At 39.1% G+C, this 21045-nt stretch overlaps 1 protein-coding gene across 1 annotated transcript in view; it reads right to left on the bottom strand.

The window, feature by feature from the left end:
• Positions 1 to 21045, bottom strand: part of SNX29 (sorting nexin 29) — a gene marked incomplete at its 5' end in the record, with an annotated part of 446683 nt that overhangs the window by 288605 nt on the left and 137033 nt on the right. Inside the window, one exon of the mRNA XM_025206427.1 lies at positions 4139 to 4245. Within this exon, the coding sequence (XP_025062212.1) occupies positions 4139 to 4245 (107 nt within the window). The remainder of the gene's footprint in view (positions 1 to 4138; positions 4246 to 21045) is intronic.

Genomic DNA, 21045 nt, shown 5'->3' with positions numbered 1-21045 from the left:
GAACCGCCCCCCGCAGCTCAGTGCCTGCCAGCAGCTAACCCCACCAACCGTGGAAGAGGCAGGCAGGCTCTGGGAGGAAAAAAGGATCAGGCCCCTCACTGCTTTTTGTTTCCCCCCTGGTAGAGCCTGCCCACAGCAGCGGGGAAGGAGGGGGGAAGGTGGGTTAGCTGATGAGAGGCCATCACTGTGACATGACAGAAGTCCCTAATTTGAAACAGTGGCTTTTTAATCAACACAATTAATAACCCACTGTTTCAATTTAGGGAGAACTAAACCCCTGTCACATGTACAAGCAGCCTTAAAGACTAACTTGTTCAGAAAGTCATACATTCCTGATCAGTGTGTGGGGCAGAGGCGGCTGCCGGGGGGCGGAGGCGCCTGCCACTTCACACTGGGCTTTATCCCCCAAGCCCTGTGCACAGACTGGGGGGACACGTGGCCCCTGGGCCTCCGCTGGGGTGCGTGCAGTGCAGAAGCCTCCCCGCAGCCCTGGATGAGCCACCCCGCATGCAGATCCGGGGACACGTGTTCCCCATGCCCTCCCAGGCTGTGGGTCCCCCCCCTCCCCACACCCTCCAGACGAGCCACTCATGGCTTCGTCCTGTGCCCCCCCGGCTGTCTGCTCCACTCCCGCACCACCGTGGGGGGGGGAAGAGGGCAGGTCAAGGCCCCAGCAGTGAGGGAGGGAGCAGGGCACAGGCAGAAGCAGAGACTGGGGAGAGTGGGGGTCAAGCAGAGACCTGAGGGGCACATGCCCCCAGACCTCCGCTTGTCCCACCACCCGGCCCGGCCCACTCTCCCCAGTCCCTGCTCCCATCTGTGCCCCGCTCTCTCCCTCACCACTGGGGCCTCAATCTGCCCAGCCCCCCCATGGCCCTTTCCCCTCCCCCACCCTTTTCCCCACAGACTGACCTTCTGGGGGTCGCACCCCCAAATAATTGTTTTCTCTCTCCGCCTCAATCTGCACCCTGCTTCCCTCCCCACAGGCTGATCTATGGGGGGAGAGGGGGGTGGCAGCAGCACAGGGTAGATATTAGGTTGTTTTTTAATTCGAAAAGTGATCTCCTACCCAAAAAGGGTAGAGACCACTGGGCTAGAAAATGGCTAGAGAACGGTTTTTTAAGGAATAAAAAATGTATCCAATGAAACTATCATTTTAAAAAATATCTTCACAGGTTTGCAGGAAAGACTATTTTAAAGTAATCAAAAAGGGAACTGACAGTTATTGGAAAATCTGTGTTCTAAATATTAAGCAAAGCTCAAGAAACATATTTAAGGCATGCTTTTAAGCTTTCAAGAAAAACTCTTAAGAGCTGGACAAATATTTTCTATCCATTCTGGCTCCCCTTGTTAAGGATGCTATTCTTTGGACTGTCTGTGACTATTGTAATGCAGAACTATTCATGGTGGGAAGCAGAGGTTTGGATTGTAGTCATAGTTTCAGTATATAAAGCCTTTGTCCCATCAGCAGATCCATCCCTCTGTCACTTTTATTCCCCATTTCTTGGCAGGAATAATCTGCACCAGGAAACAGAAGACCCAACTTTAATTATTGAGTCTATAGTAGTCTTTTCATAATACGCATTAGGGGCATCTTGAGCCTTTTTTTCTGCATAACTTATAATTTAAATGTGATGAAATGCAAGTTTAAATCCATGAATAAAATCAATCATGAATAGGGCCCTAAATTGGACAAGCCTGAAACTGCAAGGAAAGCTGAATTCTGTTCTCCATAATTAGATGTACTTAAGAAAAGTCACCCAAAAATTAGTGTGTCAGATATTTTTTTTCCAGTTTTGCATTATGAGTGCTCATCTCTTCATTTCAGGAATGTTCATTACTAGTGTACAGCAAAATAAAAGAAAAACACTGTAAACAATAGAGTCCCTTATGGACATCAACCCAACCATAGATCTTGTCCAGGATGTGCAGACAAAAATCACAGCTGTTTTTTGTTGTGTTCACTAATCCTTGGTAACATTTAATGATTGTTTGTTTTGAGAATAAATGTAATGCAGGCGCTAAGGACTTTGTATTTCCCAGTGTGCCTATGATTGGAAAACTTCTGAAGCAGGTAATGTTATTAAGACAAACCCTCCAAAACAACCACAAATCAAAAGACACACATTCATTTTCAAGGCACAACAAAATGATATTAATAATAAAGAAAAACATGCTTTACAGTGAGATTAATCTGTTTTCATTGTTCATGGGCTTGCATTATAAAAATCTCTGGAGTCTACTCTATACAACATAATGAGTCTAGTCCATGCTACACGGGGATGGCTAACAGAGCTATATGTATTGCTTAATGTTATCCACTCACCTTGCTAACAACTCAAAACAATGGGTGCACTGGGAGTGGTATCAGACTTTGCAGCAGAAGAAATTATGATTACTAATGATGTTCTACTTCTTTTTCTAGGGAGTTTCATAAATTTGGGCTGTTTATGGAGATTTTATGCAAAAGTAAAATATTTATTTAGGAATATTCACAATGTTCAAATCACTAAACAAAGTTCATTAAACCAATTTTCTTCTAATTTGCTGTAATCTCTCTCATATTTTATACATATCATTTGTTAAATCAATATATTCATAATGACTAAATAAAAAGGTGACTGAATACAACTTTATGGCAAATGCTAATAAGAAATTTTAACATTTTAATGTAATTAAATGGTAATATGCAAAAATTAATAACAAACTTTCCTTCCTAATTGTAAATGATAAAAAAGCAACTTTGGACAATAAATTACATACAGCCAGCCAGCCAAGATTTATCTCATATTTCTGTAAGGACCACAACATCCTTATTCACTGGTGATAAACTCAGGGGGCGGGGTAAAGAGGGGGTGTCTCTGGTCTTTTGCTGAAAACTCTACTAACCACGTGGCCCTGTAATTTGATATGTCAACAACACTACATTGGCTTTAATCTGGTCATAACACGAGGCCCATCCCTACTCCAGACTTACCTTGCTAACTACCATTAACAGTTACATTGGTATCCTCCACATACTAAAGAAAAATGAAAGAAGTGTTAGTAATGTAATCCGGATCATTAAAGGAGCTGCATCCTTTTAACCATGTGAAATCTATGAATGCAACATACGCTGTGCTGAGAAGAGGAAGGTTTTTAGGTTGGCTTTACAATGGATAAAGTAAGTACATCTCCACTTCTACAGGTCCAAAAAATCAGACCGTTATTAGTTGCACTATCTTGCATAAAAACTGGGGAGGACTATCTGCAAATCCTGAAGTGTGGGGAAATAAAGCTAGTGAGTGAGATTTTTAATGAGTATAAAAAGAAATGATACCTATTTTATTATGAAATAGTCCTTAGATAGGTATAGTGAGGTAAACAAGGGGACATTAAAAGACCTTGTTAAGTTCCATCAGCCATTTTTGATTTACATCTTATCCTTTGAACTAAGCAAGAAGCCTCACCGCAGTACTAATTGAATTGAGCATTGTTCTGGCACAACAATCAGATAGTGTTACAAGGAAATTAAAAGTATCATCTGATATGCCACTTGTACTTGTAAGTTTAAGACGCCTGAAGGAAATTAAAACCTCACAAGGGGGAGCTAATGATGGTTATAACTTTGTGAAGGCTTAAAATGGAAAGTATCTTAACATACGGTCTGCAACATTTACTGTGCTTACAAGCATACCAGGTAACGTTATGTATTAACTATACAGTTCAGAGAGAAGGGGGATGGAACGCTGACTCAAGTTAATGGTGTCTTAACAAATACTGAGGACAACAAACTGGTCCAAAACTAATAATGTTGTTAGGTATCTTATTACTCAGGAAAGCACAATTTATTAAGAATAGCAATGTGTGCACTTTTTAATCTATGAACAATGGCATAGCAATTCTGAAGCTAGTAGAGTATGTCAATTCTGATATCAAAGTATAGGCATATGCTTTCTCTAAAAGAAAAAGATATATTTCATAAATGCCCATGACTAAAAAATAGCTTGTTCAATCAGATTCATAGTTCTGAAATAAATCATTCAAACCATAATAAATATCAGGCATTTTTTTAATATAATTTAGGAGGAAATGGTCTTTCAGCCTAAAGAGCTTTTGCTATTATTCCAGAACACAATCTAAACTGTACCATTCTTACCTCAATCAATTTTCTTTCATAAGAACTAGCTAGTTCTTCATTGTTTTCCACTTGCTTTTGCTCAGGAATGGTAAATTCACCTTCAATGTTCCAAAGGTTGGGCAGAACTAAAATAAAAAAAGATTCATTAAACTGAAATGGAAATTACTGTAGTGAATAGGTAAATAATCTTTTCAGAATGAATACCTTCAAAAATCCTTTATCGAAATATTGAACACCAATAAAAAAGTAACTTAAATACAAAAGGGGTTTTTTTTCTTGGTTTTTTTTTAAACCAATATTTAAGTGGCTCCTCATAACTTAACAGTAAAACACAAAATGTAATAAAAACTCAGGTAATGGCAAATAAGTAGTATTAATGTGTTAAGTATGTTGTAGGCACATACACAATAACTGTATGCTAAAATAAGACACAATTTGTTAATTAAATTTCCTAAAAGCCCTGTCCTAAAATTCTGTAACTCTTAAGTTAAGGCTACACAGTTTTGAAAATAGTTAATTATAATTCCTTTTTAAAAGTACCTTAGAGAAACTAATGAAGCATTGCCCAGGCAAAGAGGAGGAAAACTCCCTAAATTTGACTGAATTATATCTGATAAATCTGAAATTATGACCCTCTCCTCCCCTCCCAGCCCCTCCCTACCCAAAGAGTCCATCAACATTTGGAAAGTAAATTTAGAAAGTCTACAGGCTAACCAAAATGGAGTCTAACCATAAGGGATAACAATTGAAAATTATTTTTTTGGTCCAATAAACAATCAGCTTTTCAGAGTTATACATTAGTTCTGAATCAAATGACTGACAATTTAAAACCCTTCTATTTGTTTTTTTAATAATATCACTGAATTTAGGGAAAAAACAAGGTTTCAAAATATTTGGAAACAACTTGAACTTAAATCAATAATTATATTATAAAAGTTTCTAACTTTTTCGTATCAGTATTCTGAATCATCATACTGGCATAATTTATAGTTAATACATTTTCAGTCTTACATAAAAAAGTAGTAGCATGTTCTTAAGCATAAATTGCTATAGCACTTAGGGGACAACTATGAAAACAAGATCTTCTCATAGATGAAACCTTTATGATTTCTTTAAAATGAGGTACGCTGCAGAAATGAGACTACATAGAAAATGCCAATTTACTCAACAGATGTTTCCTTTGTATCTGCTTTGAAAAAGGACACAATGACCTAGTTTTATTCCTTTTCCCCTGGATGATACTATGGGAGAGCAAACTGGATTGAGTTGTCTTTCACATCAACTACCATACTCTAGGCTAAACTAAGATTCCAAATGTATTATTAGTGATGATGATGCACAAGAAGGAACTCACATAGCTTGATTATCACAATTCAAGCTGAAGTTGTAAGACTGGAAGAAGAATTATCAACATGTGGATATAAAATATGGTTTTAAAATGGTAATTTGTCAAACTGCATGCTCCTAATGTACCTGTGGCACTTGAAAAATGTGCAAGTTGCAGACAACAATCTGCTGTGAAAAAATGCATAATTACCACCATTAACATCACCAAGGCTCACAACATTCTGATTTACAAAAAGATTCATTCTCAAATTGGTACCGCATTTACAGAGATTCTACTTATCCTTTACTCATGTCTTAACAACAACATCATTCAAATAAAAGAAATTAAGGAAAAGATTACCAAAACAAAGCAAATTATAAAGCAAGAACAAAGCAAATCATTTTCTAGATACTGAAAATTATTTTTCAGGTGAAAAGAGTTTACTTCTGAAAGGTACAGCAGTTATTTTTCATTGAGTTTCTTTGTACCTAGAATAGCTGTAGGGTTCAGTCCTGAAGACACTGCCAAAAGTATTCTAAAATTACCTGAAGCACTCCAGAAGACAAAGGTAACAGGTCTTTTATTCATCTCTACAGAACACCAAGAATTTAACTTTTCCTTAAATAGTTAATCAATAAAATGTAAGACTTTAGAGAACTGGAGAGCACATATTTAATTGTTTTTCAGAACAGGTTTGATTCCCATTTGATAACCAAATTTTATCCCCTAAACTTCACACAGATTATAATTACTCAATTACCTTGGACATATGAAAGTTAATAAAAACACGCTAAAATTAAACAAATTAACTAGTACCTGTGCACCAGAGGGAGCACTTTTTGGCACAGAACAACAGTGATACAGATGGTTAATCTTATTTAATATCCACTCTTGCTTGTTTTGCAACTACTGAGTCCAGATATGAACTATAATATTTGACTGTGCTTCTCAACTAGAAAACCAGTAAACAGAAAAGAGTCTTACACCTCCATGACTGAAAAAAAATGGAACAGAAAATGGAAGTTACCCTAATAAGATAAAATGGGCAAATTATGGTGTTATCATTACTTTACTAATAGAGAAAGATAGTGTGATTCAGAACAGATTCAAAAGTCTCAGACAAATTAGGTTCTTTACATAATTTTATGAAGAATGGAATTTACTGTAAACAAAACAAAAGTACTATAGGAAGTAGAACAAGAGACTGATTTTAGAAACTGATTGAGAGGAAAAGACAAGAGACTAATTTCTGAAACTGAGGGGACAAACATTCAAAAGGAAGAAAGTTTCCATTTTTGCTAATATTAAAGCAGCACAGCATTAGGAGACAGGAATGAGATTGTGAAAAGAAGTCATAAGCACCAAGATTTCAGTTAGCCAGAGAAACAAGCATGTGTATAAATTTTGCTTTTCTAATCTAAAATTTAGACAGCACAAAAGCCCAAGCTTAAAAAAAAAAAGCTAAATTGCAAAGCAAAACAAAAAGATGACTGTGTCTCCTGAACCACATAAGCAGAAATGCTTAAGTACGTGTAAAAATACAAAGGGGAATAAAAAAGGGCTCCCAGACAAATTACAAATGTCTAGTAAATATGCATAGCAAAGAGGGGGGAAAAAGCCATCAGGAACAAAACAACTAAATATGGTGATAAATGAAATACTATGAATAATCACTGAAAAGAAAAGATATGTGAATCCATTTAGTTCATGATGAGTGGTATATCAGAATACAAGAAATGGCAAGAAGTTAAAAAAACTGATAGGAAGGAAGGATTCTGAGGAGATGAATAGAGGAAAAGAATTACCAGCTGTCAGTTACCAATGAGATACCTCATATGAGGTAATAAAGGACCTGGTGCCAAGAGACAAACATTGCTGAGAATCTGAATAACCTCATTATAAAAAAAGTCCCAGCATACATACATTAAGGAGGACAAAGTGCAGCAGAATACATTTTATAGCAGACAAAAAAAATAGCACATGAAAATGAGGGCCACATGAAGCTGGATTTAATAAAAAGATAGAGAAGCAAATTACCTGCAACCAGGAGTTTCACAATGCCTGGAAAAATATGTTATTTTGTAATTTATGCTCAAATTATTAGAATCCCTGGATTCATAGGCTCCAGTGCGCCTGGAGGCCGAGAACACAGATCAGCTGCTGCTCCCAGTCATGGGGGCGCATCAGAGCCCTTGACTCTGCTGAGCCCTGGTGCCTGGGAACATCAGCTGATCAGGGCTCCCAGGCCAGGTACAGACAGACTTTACTGTTTTGTCAGTATAAGTGATAGGAAATATACCCATAACAGAACAGAAGTTCAGCACAATATTGGTTTAAAAATGGCAGAACCTGGTTTAAGATTTGCCCCCCTCCTACCACACTATCAAAGGGTGAATGTGTGTTCTGTTCACTACCAATCTAAAAGATGCCACTTATAAAAAAGTTGTGCGACTTAGATTGATTCCGCCTCGGGCTTTTTGAATATACATACCTAGCCCCAGGCTCTAGGGCACAGCCGGAGTCGGAGGTTGGGAGATGCAGTCAGCTAATCTGCACTTCTAGCCTCAGGAAAGCATGGGAGTCAAGGGCTCCCATTCACCCCCAAGACCGGGACCCCAATCAGCCTGTGCAATTTGAGGCATGATGGGAACCAGCCACAAAGGTTTTACTCATTTTTTGGTGTAATAACTCTGTGGTTAATTTATTGTTTTATCATGCCATTAATTGCATAAATCAAGGGGCAGGCAAAATATGGCCCACGGGCTGGATGTGGCCCGCCAGTCACTTCCATCTGACCCATGGGGCAACTCTGTAACCTGTCAGCCCTGGCTCTGATCTACCCCTCTGCAAGCTTGTGCGTCTCTGTAGGAGGTGTGCTTATGATTGCTAAGCAACCAACCCCCACCCCAGCCCGGCCTGACCCGCCTCAGCCCAAAGCTAGGGGACACTAGAAACAAGAAACTTCTGCCTGGCAGAGGCTCTTTCCTGGCAACTCCATGCTTGTTTCCAGCCCTCCCTGCTTGTGAGTGCGGGAATTCAGGTGAGGGCCCCACCTGGCCAGAGCCAGGGATGTTTGTTTGAGGAAAGGGAGTGGAAGCGCAGGCTGCACTATGGGGCCGGGCTGGACTGGCACCACATCTGCAGGAGCGTGGGAGCTGCATGCTATAGGGATGGGTCTGGCTGGCCCCACACACTGCTACCACCTGCAGCCAAGGACTTGGGCAGGAGCACGAGAGCTGCATTTACAGGGTCAGTCAAGCTAGCCCTGCATACTGCTGCCCTGTGCAGCCAGGGACTCAGGCAGGAGAACAGCAGCTGCTTGTTTTGGGGCCAGGTGGGGCTGGCCACACACTCTGCCACCATGTGTAGCCAAGGATTTGGGTGGGAGCACTATTGGTCTGGGTGGGGCTGGCCCTGCATGCTGCTGCCATATGCAGCCAGGGACTTGGGTGGGAGCTGTGTGTTACGGGGCTGGATGGGGCTGGCCCCACATGCTGCCACCACCTGTAGCAGGGAAGTGGTGTGGGAGCACAGGGAGCTGCACGCTATAGGGCCAGAAGGGCCTGTCCTGGCTCGCTCCTACCACATGCAGCTCCAAGGGACTCCAAGGACCCCCCAGGCCCAACCACCCACACCCTCCCAAAGTCCCCACACACATTCCTATGCCTCCAACATAACTCCACACACAACCTCACACCCTCCCACACCATACCCCAAACACACCCACACCCTCCATCATACTCACACCCCACCTCACTACACCCCCCCACCCACACAAACAATATACGAGTAAGACTGTATTAAGAGCTATTAGGCAATCACGTCTAGATACACTATGCATACACACACAAATCAGGACAAAAATATGTTTTAAAATTAAATTAAAATAAGTTATACTAGATGTTTGATTTCTTTTTCTTGGTACATGATATGCTGTTTTTTTCCAGTTTCATGTTGGCAACCTCCCTCCCAAAAGGAGTACTTCCAGGGTGAGCAGAGGGACTTCTGGTGGCAAAGGTCAGGGGTTAGGGGCAGGACTTCCAGTGCCAAAATGGTGACCAGGGGGCAGGGCACCTGTCAAGGGGCAGGTCTACCCTTGTGGCCCTCAACAGCTCACCCAAACTCATTAAGCAGCCCTCCAGCCGAATTAATTGCTCACCCTGCATTAACGTGTGGCCAGTTTAATATTTATGATGCAATTAACAGCTCAACATGCAGTGGAGGGGCTGGCTGGGGCAGAAGAGTGCTACAGTGTGGGGCTAGCCAGCCAGCAGCCTCCACACTGTAGTACCCTCATGCCCCAGCAAACCCCAGTCACCGTCTACATGTGCATTGCAGTGGAGTAAATAACTCTGCTGTAGGATAGTACTTGTGTTGGGCAGGACTGTCCTTCAGCAAAGTTAATTAGTTTACTCTAGCCTAACAGGAGCATGCAACGTGATGGTGACACTTTACTGTGGAGCTACTTAGTTAAGTCCACCATAAAGCATCTCGTGCAGATGCATCCTCAGTCAGCATCTCCCTGCAGGATTTAAGCCAACTAACAATGCTGAGTCTATGAAAGAAATCAGAAATCCCCCTCCTTCCCCCTCATTATAGAAATATAATATTTTTTCTATTTTTGGCTTAGTTTAAATGTCAAAGACACTATGGAAAATAAACAAAGTTATTAGAAGCAGAGAACAGAAACACATGCCCTGTCACTAAAAGAAAAGGGACTTGTAATACACTGGCTTGAATGCATGCCACTAGATGCTCAAATATTTTGAGCAATTAGCAATTAGCTGGAGTCCTTAAAAACAAATGATGAAGCATATAAGCACCACCCACAGAGACTTTGTTTGCAATGATAAAATCTCTTCTATGTACTGCAGGCAGCATACGTAGCAAACTACATTTATAAACTTTACATATGCTATGCATATTTGACTATGACTTGTTAAACGCTACAGGTTGAAATGAATATTTACTGATGGAAGAAAACTAAGATGATATGAATAACCCCTACAAAAAGACAGATAAATCAGCATATAAAAATATGATTAAGTGGGGTGAGTCTCTCTATGAATGTTTACATTCAATGAATGAAGAACATGGCTTGAGATATGGCATTTTTAAAAGATGCTAAAGTAGACATGATAAACAATCAGACATCTGGAGGAAGCAGCTGGAGGTACAGCAATTAAACAACCTATAGAATCAGCTAATATTTTGCTGAAGGTGTTGTCTGGCTGTAAGAAGCTAGTATTCATAGCTGAGTTTTTGCATTGTACCTTGTTTTTCCAGATTTTAATTCAAACAGGGAAAAGGACCCTCTTTATTTTGTGATTTTACTATAATGTGCCCATTATTAAAACTTAAGCAATAAGCAGTTTCACAAGAAGCACTTTGTCAGTTACTGGATGAGACCGTTTTCACAAAAATATGGCACAGAAGATGTTAAAGGAAAAATTGCAAAGAAAATGTATGCTAGAAACGCATGCTACATGGGTAGGATAAGCAAAACAACTCAAGGAATATTCTGGCAAAGACTATTTTCCCCACAGTGAAAGTGGCAACAAGCTGTGTCTGATCAACAGTGCTGACCCAGCAGCTGGAGGAATTCCTCAGAGGAAAGGATCAAAACTACGAAGTAAATCTGGTACTTGACTGATAATGCAACTGGCAATAAATATTACAAAAAAAATTAACACACTGTGTGTTTTGATAATCACTTTGTCTTAATGCTATAGCACTGCTTGCCAATAAAAACTTTATTATGGACAAAAATTTGGTACTGTAATTCAAAACATAACAATTCTATTCTAATAACTAATCCTCTCCTAGCTCAAATAAGTAATTAAGTTCCTAATGTGACTTATGAAAACAAGCAATTTCTCTGCTCCAAAAAAACAAACTAAAACAATATAATACAACAGGTGCAAAGTGTTCTCCAGTAGTGTAAATTTCATGTTATATTTACAATACAAACATTTCAGTAATACTTAATAAATCAATATAATACAACAGTATTAGTTAAGTGTCTCCCCTCAACTGCAATTACTTTTTAAAATATTTAAATAATGACCTAAATAAGAATTTGTCTTGATTTATATTTTATGCAGGTTACTGATCTTCAATATTATAATGCCCTTCAACACACTATTTCAAGAATATTACAATTAAAATAATCCAAAAAATAGGCTGACAGCATAGGACTGGTTAGGAAGGTATTGAACTATTAAAGAAGTCATTCTTTAACGGAGATATTAGTCAAATTATAATGGGTCTAAAATACTTTAAGAGGATTAGGAAAAAGTGAGCATCCATATCAATATTCTCTTTCAGTAAACCTAATTTAATGTCCAGGATACTATACAGAACAACAAGTTCTGTACAATATGGTAACAACATTACTAAAAAGTACCACTGTATTATCACTATGAATAAATATGATTTCTTTGTAAAGTATTTTAGAATAGGTTCAGTAAAATAAAGCTAAATCAAAGAGAAATTATTTTAATCTAGTTAATAAACATTTATTACAAACTAAAGCAAATGACAAAATATAACAGACTATAATGTAAATATAGCTTTCAAAATATGTCCAACTGTTTTACAGTACATAAACTACTATAATTCTAACTGACCTTAAATGGACTCTTTTTAAAAGTACTTACTATATAAATTTTTAAAAACCCTCATTGCAATAAAATCTGCCTAATTCTTTTCAATACCAAGATGGCATTTGCATCTGACCTTAGATGGAGATTCCTACCCTGGAACTGCATATGAAAAAGTACATTCATGTAGTAAGCAATCCCCATACTGGGAGTATTACTCTAGCTAGTTCATATGCAGACTGCACCTTTAACCTTTAATATTCAAATTATGTCTTGGATGGTAAAAAGTAGTGACAAAGGACTGGCGACACAACTAGTGAGGATTCAGGACAGGGTGACTGTTGCCATTTCAGGGTGTGCCTGCACTGCCCCTGCTCAAAACAGCCTTTCAACATGGACTATATTCTCCTCCGACCATCTCATCAACCTGTTCTAAACATCCTTCTTTGAGCAGAAGTGCTGAGGGCGGTTTCATAGATTCATAGATGTTTGGGTCGGAAGGGACCTCAACAGATCAAGTCTGACCCCCTGCCCTGGGCAGGAAAGAGCGCTGGGGTCAGATGATCCCAGCCAGGTGCCTCCTCTTAAAGACCCCCAAGGTAGAGGAGAGTACCACCTCCCTTGGAAGCCCATTCCAGATTCTGGAAACCCTTACCATAAAGAAGTTCTTTGTGATGTCTAACCTAAATCTGCCCTCCGTCAGTTTGTGGCCGTTGTTCCTAGTTACTGCAAGGGGTGCCCTGGTAAACAGAGCATCTCCTATTCCTTGCTGCCCCCGCCCCATCCCCCGATGAATTTGTAGGTGGCCACAAGATCACCTCTCAGCCTTCTCTTGTGGAGGCTGAAGAGATTCAGGGCCCTCAATCTCTTCTCATAGGGCTTTGCCTGCAGGCCCCTAACCATACGAGTGGCCCTCCTCTGAACCCTCTCAAGATCTTCACATCCCTCTTGAAGCGTGGCATCCAAAACTGGACACTACTCCAACTGCGGCCTGACCAATGCCGCATTGAGAAGTATCACCTCCCTTGACCTGTTTGTCATGCACCTGCTAATGCATGACAAAGTGTGGTTAGCTTTACTGATCGCTTGGTCACACTGACAACTCATGTTCATCTTGGTGTCAACAATGAAACAGAAACTTCTCCTATGGTATGTGTATACCCAGATTTGCTTAATATTTTTATCAAACTGAGTTCAAACTTTGGCACTGTCAACAGTCCTTTTCTGGCAATGAATGAAGGCCTGCTGTGTTCAATAGCAGGTATGCAAGCCATCTTCAACATCACTGATCATGTGATGGTGCCAAAGTATCTATTGACATTGAAATAAATGGAGCCTCAGGGACTAATGAAGTATTTTCTTCCTGACAAATGGGCAGTAATTAAGAAACTACTGATCTGCATGGAGAGATAGATCTTAACCACAGCTCAGCTTGATTCTTTTTTGGTCATTTCTTCTGTTGAATGCATGTAAAATAATATGGGTTAGGAGAGAGATATGTCAACAATGTTCCCAATTTGTTAATATTCAGCTTCATTCCACCATCTCCTCTAACCCTTATGGTATAGCTTGATCCTTTAATCAGGGTTGTGAATGGGACATGGAAAAGAGTAACTGATAAAGCTTGGATTCCCTAAAGTCCCTGGCTGCCGGCTTAAAATTTAGTGCATGACTAAGTCTGCCAGCCCAACTGAAGATGCAATCTGGGTGAGGCTTGGGTGATGCTATAAATTTGAGGGGAAATCAGATCCTTGAACAGAAGATGTAAATAGGAATAGAAAACTGGAAAGATTCCTTCTGGGTCATTTAGTGCATTCCCCTTCTTTCACAGAGAAGTATGCTATGTAATCCCTCTTCTTAATTTAAAAGTTTCTTACCCCCCAAAGCTCACATTAAGAGGCTGCTTCAGAACTTTACTTCTAGGATGGTTACAAATCTTCTACTTTCCAGTTTAAATTCATTCATGGCCAGTTTACACTCATATGTTCTTGTGCCAACATCATCCTTTAGTTTAAATAGCTTTTCTCCCTCCCCAACTTTATCCTCCTGATATATTTATAGAGAGCCTCTGTTTTGCTGTACTAAACAAGCAAAGCTCTTCCATATGTCTGCTACCTTGCAGCCCTTCTCTACACCCATTCCAGTTTGAATCTTACCAGTGGCCTTGTTCAGCTGCATTAATACTTTTCTATCACTATTGAAAATACCTCTCCTGTCATATCAAACATCACATTTGCCTTTTTCACAGCCACATCATACAAGTGAGTAAGGCCTTCTGTGATCTAATATGCCTAGATCTTTCTCCTCTGTCATTGCCAAATGATGAACCCTAGTTTGTTGTGGAAGTCGTTAGTCCCTAAAAGCACATCTACACTGAAAATGTCCCTAAAAGTATATTAGTCCAAGACAACTTTAAATTTAAGATGACCCCCAAAACAATTAATTGTATACTGGAAAATTATAAAAACCTAATTATTGGGGTGGGGGTCATCTTAAATTAGTTCCCCCTCCCACTGCTGCAGTGGGAAAAGCAATGGCAGGGCCCCCCCCCCCCCACCCCCCCCCCCTGCCACTACCCCCTGGTGCCTGCACCCTGCAGTTACTGTCCCCCTACCATCAGTCCTCCTCCTCCTCTTGCCCTCCACACTTGCTCATGGATCACTTGCAACCCCCTACCTCTTACCCTATGCAGCGACTCTGACTCCAACCCAGGGCACAGAGCACATGGTGGATCCAGCCCTGTCCTTGGCTGTACAGATACAGCAGCAGCTCCAGCCCCACCCTTAGCCAGGCAGCAGCAGTGCCAGAAGCTCCGGCCCTAGCTCTGGCTCAGGGTGGGCTGCCATGGCTGCAGCAGTAGCTCTGGCCCCTGGGGGCTGACGCCAGAGCCGTAACAGCTGCTTGCTCCCATCCAGTACTTGAATCCAAAACAAGGTTTTTTCCCCTCTCATACTGAATTGGGGGGGGGCGCAGAGCGGGGGGGGGGGGGGGGGGGGCGTCACCTTGGATTCAAGTAAATTGGGTACTATGTTAGGCACTAGTGCACACAAGCACACTAAGAGGGTCTGTGCGTGTCTTGCCTCCTGAGCCAGAAGTGGTGGAGCCACATTCCTGCAATGCTGCAGTCACAATTAATTAGCACTCACCTCTCAGAAGTACTAATCAGAATAAATCTACACTACTGCCTGCTCAGGAGGTAACAGGCAAACTGAGAATCATTGTTTGGCATGGAAAGTATGTGGTACAGATATGCTCTACCATGCATGCCCTTCCATGTTGTATTTATTATGGAATTTCCTTTAGCATTATGGTATAATAGATAATCCAATTTTTCCTTTACGATATTCAATTCTTCCTCCATCTTGATGATGCCTCCCACACTTGTATTATCATGCCAAGGCCACCAATGAAAAGATTGATCCATGAGGAACTCCAGTTCCTCCCTCCACCATCCAAACAATTCCTCTCTTACAGCAATATATGATTGCCTTCCCTTCAGCTATCTTCTTAACCACACTATAATTTTGTACCAACTTCTGTCAGCTTCATTTCTAAATTTCTAATGTGAAACTGTATCAAATGCTTTACCAAACGAGAGATATTAGATATGTCATGTTCCCCTTGTCTAGAAACCAGCTGTCTTATTAAAAACAGATAATCAAAAATGGATAATCACTATTTTTGTTACTTACATCTAAAGTTAACTACAAACTCAGTTGCTTGCAGATGACTAGACAGAAGTAGTAGCCTGGGCTACATTTCATAATTTTAATTTTCCAGTAATTTGAGACCTATTGTTCATATGCAGAACTTGCCACCATGTGGTAGCCATTACGAACCAGTAAGAAGAGTTTACTACTTCAAGATTATGAACTAATGCATTGTGCTCTTTACATTAAGATTATTCTAAGATGTACTGTGCTGATATTCTGAAAATGAGGGGAAAAAAGTTCTAGGTTATCAGTGTATGCCCAGAAGCTTGAGTTTTAATAGCCCTGTTAATTCTAGTTCATGTAAAACACTATTTTTTCTTTGCCAGTTTCATTGGTTAGCTTCACAAGTTATAACCAAAGTTGGCCTATTTTCAGATGGTCTTTAGTACCATTTTTCCTCAAATCCAGGACAAGGTCCTCCCCTCTATTAAGCATATGAAAAGAACCCCCCTTGTCTTAGATTTGAGTATGGGTCAGGCAAGCAGAGGGTGAGAATACCCCAAAACGGAGGGGAAGGCTCTGGGGAGGGCAGGTAATAGGTATGGAAGAGGGATGGTGGGGGTGGGCAAATGGCAAAATTATTGTTACAAGGTTTTTTTGTTTGGTTTGTTTTCCGGTTTTGTTTGTTTTTAGTTGTGTTTCAGGTTTTTTTGGTAAGTGACAAAAAATGAAACATGAATTTTATTTTGGTAGTAACATAACAGCATTTATTGCTAGGTGACTTTACACCTCCGGTTTGAAAACATGTCCTCAGCAAATAGTGTTGCACTGTCTTGTGATAAGTGCCCACCGGGGATGCAGCACAACCCTTCCCAGATACCTGCACGCGCTGAAATGAGAAACCTCTCAAGGTAAATACAGCTTCCAAAGAATCAAAATGACTTATCTCCGTTCTTGTATATAGTTTATCCAGCTCTTCCACCACCTCCTCATCATCTTGACAACTCATTTTTTAAAAAGAGTAATTTGGGGTGTCATTAGAGCAAATCATTTTCACATATTACTTCATTCATAAAAAAGGTATTAATCACATATCACTAAAGTTAGCTTGAGAAAAATGCACATACAAGACATAAAAGAACTGCATAAAAATGGAAAAACTAGACTTTTTCTGGATATCTCATGTATAGTAAATGAAAATGACATCCAAGCAGACTAGATAGCCATCAACATTACAGCCATCACATGTTCCACCCTTACAGCTATTCTGAAAATTGCAAGAAAACTGCCAATGCTGCCAAGCAGCCAGATAAAAAATTACGTTTCACCGTTCATCATCCAGGTTCAACAACAGCTATGCAAGGAAGAGGAGAAAGAACACAGGATTTTAACAGACTTCTTTTGTTCCTGAGTTAATGATTTAGCCCACAGACTTTAATTAAGTTTACTTGCTAATTTTTAAAATATGTTTTGAAAAAATCTGACTATTCAAAAAATGCTATGTTTCAATTATTAATATTCTAATATGGTAAAGTAGTGGAACGTGGAATTAATTAATATCTATACTCTCCTACTGAGCTCTAAAGCAACAAATTTCATAAACCATAGATTCTAGCTTCACTGTTTATTCACTGGAAACGTAATTATGTAAATAAAAACTTTGGATAAATAATATTCCTTTTTTCTGCTGCAGTGTCCATTAATGTATAAATTTAGATCCCAGGGAAATATTAAGTGTATTCTTAATTACGGATGTGTTTACACTGGATCAATAGTGGTACTTTTCTGACTCATACCTTTAGTATTTTGTTCTGCTGCACAAAAGCACATGCACAATTTTTACCGATTGTTGATGTATATCCAGGTGGGAGGGAAAAATATTCTATATCTGCACACACAGTGAAAGTATTGAGAGTGATGTACCCTGATCTTACAACATCATTAATTATAATCAAAACACACTTTTACTTTGTAATCTGACTGAAAACATGCAGGAGAAACAGGAATTCTGTAGAAGACAGAAGAGCAATCCCACAGCTAACTGTGTATGATTTTTTATAATTGCCTGACTTTCACATTTCTGTCATTGATACAGCATAACTACATTTAGTTTGTCCCCCAAAGGAAAATTAAATGCCACAAGTTGAAACAGATGGAAGAAACACAGCAGATGGCACTGGATAATTCAAGATCAATTTTGTTCTTTTGTTAGACCCTGCTTTCAAAAGCCTGCTTTTACATACTTGACTTCTTGTGAACTTAACTTGAAAACTGCTTTGTATCTTCAGTCAGTGGAAGCTAAAGCCTAACTGCCATTCTATATAAGGACCTTTTATTATTTTCTCATTTGTAAATCCTTGACTCCTGACCTTTTTAAGAAGTTTTGAAGACTCATAATTATGTTTTATTTAGTCATATTTCTGGTTGATTCTTATTTTTTCTCACCTTAAAGGCTTTAAAATCAAACAGTTGGAGAAAAATCATTTCATTCTCTCAGTCATAATTGATTTAAGTCTGTAACAACTCAGTTTTATTTTCCTTTTTGTTAAAGGCAAGGAATCTTCAAATACAAGGTGAGATTCAAGCATCTAAAATGATACCAACCTTTTTAAGTTCTAAAAGTACAATTTTACAACAGAAGCATTTTGTAGGGAAGGTGAAACTGAAGTGTTCTCAGTTCTAAAGTACTTCATACATATTCCTGAAGTCATAACATATTGTTCAGATTTTGAAACATCATGTACTGCCAAATGAAACAGTGACTAATAAGCACTCTAAACAGGCAGATTTATTCAAATTTAGCATCTATATTTTACTAAGTTCAGAAAAAACATTTTCATAGTATATATTCAAAACACAGATATTATTCTTTTTAAATAAACTGAGAACATACAAAAAAGAGCAATGCAAGCAAGTGATCTTTACCTAACTTCACTTCTCTGTGTATGGATGTTTTAAATATTTGTGATGACAACCTCTTATAGCAAGGCTAACAAAAGTAATAATTAAATGCTTGTAATTTCTTGAAAATATTACGTTGTAGTACAGGGAGAAAACTTTGAAAAATATATGACTTTTTTCTGATAGAAGTTTGCATCTCTGTCATGAAAGATAAAGGCATTTTTATTACTTTCAGATCAATTAGGGATTTTTAATATCTATTAATAACAGTTTCTAATTTCATAAACATTACATTGTAATAGCATTTTATTTATCATAACGAAACAGTTTCAGCTTTAAAACTGATTTTGCCTTCTTCAAAATGAATGTACCAAGGCCTGTTGTTAAAATTACTAGATTTCACACAATGGGTTTGCTATTTTACCACTGGATCATCCAAAATGGATTGGATTTTAAAAACAACTCAACCATTTATATTTAAACTTCAGTTTAAATGTTCTGCATAAGAACAGTTCCACTATCAAGCATCTACCTATATAACTTACTTCCATCTTTAGCCAAGACCTTTAGCCAAGACCTTTAGCCATCTTTAGCCAAGCCAGTTCAAAAGTAACTGAAATGAACCCCTGCTTCATTTCCCAGGTGGGATTCACCCCTTGCCAAACAGCTTGATGGGGCTTGTGACTTCCCCTTACACCCCTCTCTTCTATCCTGGGGTTGGGAGGGAGGCGCTGTGGAGAGGCTAGAAGCCAGAGCACAAAGCCACCAGGGTTTAGCACATCTGGTGGAGGGAGCTGCAGAAAGCAGGGAAGTGCTGTGTTTTCTTGAGAAGTGCTTTGGGGACTGCTGGGCCTCTCAGGACAAACAAGATGTGGGGGATGAGGAAGGTGTTTAGTGCATGGATCTTCTGCCAGGAGGCCAGCAGAGAGGATTTAATCAGTACTGGGCCCAAAGTAGACTCCTGAGGAACCCCACTCAATAATTTCTACCCAGTTAGACACTGAGCCATTTGTTGACTACTACTGGCACCCAAGGTGTGTAACCACTTTACAGTCAATTCATCTAGGATGCATTTTCTTAGCTTAATTTATGGGAAACAGTGGAATGGCACTGTTAACAACTAGGTTTATCAAATCTACTGCTCTTCCCCCATCCACAATGCTTGTCACATTGTCACAGAATGAAATCAAATTGGTTAAGCCAAACCCACTCTTGGAAAAAAATCTAACACAGCTGATCACTTGTTTCCCTCTAGCTGCTTAGAAACAGATTCAATGATGGTGAAAGGAAAGCTCTAGCACTATCAGGAAGTTTTAAAGATGTCAGCATCCCATGATAACAGGCCTAAAAAAAAACTAATCTTGATAGGAAAGCATTAGTTCCTGTGTCAGAACAAATACAACAGAACAAAGAACTGTGTGGAGGGTTTAACCAACTTTAAAACTGAGTTTCATTCCAATAAAGTATTACTACTTTAAACCAGCCTAGGAAAGTTCTATAATTTGGCCTTACAAAACTCAGAGTCCATTCAACCAGAAATAAACCAACCCCTGAAATAAAAAGTCCAAATACTTGTTAAAATTATTGCATCTAATCAGGTCTAGAAAATGGAATATAGCCATATCCTGTTGTCTGCTGACAGAGTAGGATGTCCAATCCTATTCAGTGTTTACTCAAATAATGCCAAAAATCCAACTGCTCAGACTCAGATTAATAAGCTCTCTTGTATGGAAAGCTGCAATGCCACTGTCAACAGTAAACTTGGGACACACGATAAGCATTCTTGGACAGTGTCCTTTATAATCATTTCATTTTTTTAATTTACTTCAGTGCAATACTGTCTAGTAGCCTGAATTTCTATTATAATTTTAAGAAACCACTTAAAAGCCATAGTCTTAATAATATTTGATTTCGGTCATATTCTAGCAACAATGTTCTGTGTGGATTCTTTTCTTGTTAAAACATTAACATCTCAAAACAGCACCAATTCAATTTATTCTTTATATTTCACTCTTTTTACGTTAACTCCAAAGACACAACGTTCCAAGGTCTACAGTATGTTTAACAAGACTCCTCTTTGGATGCTGCTGGAGCATAAAGAAAAATTAATCATCACTAAGAGATTAATCATTACGATGGAGTAGAGTAGCAAATGAAATCATTTCTATGCAACAGTTTTCGCATTCCTGATGAATACAGCTTTTGCCAGAATGTCAAAAAGATGATGGCTGGAAGCTTGCCAGATTTAAAGCACAGAGTTCAATTGCCCCATCTGTCTGTACCTAGGTTAGTTAAAAGACAAGATAGTAGCCTTATTAACCTTAATTTACGAGTGAATAAATTAAATATAAGAACAAATGTTAAGGAAAATGTTAGAGCTTTAATATAAAAAAGCTTTAATGTACAAAAGCAGGGAAATTAGTGGTTCATTCTTTCTTCATT

This window comes from Alligator sinensis, unplaced genomic scaffold (assembly GCF_000455745.1).
Source record: "Alligator sinensis unplaced genomic scaffold, ASM45574v1 scaffold927_1, whole genome shotgun sequence".
Classification (NCBI taxonomy): domain Eukaryota; kingdom Metazoa; phylum Chordata; order Crocodylia; family Alligatoridae; genus Alligator; species Alligator sinensis.
This window is presented reverse-complemented; position numbering and strand designations above follow the sequence as displayed.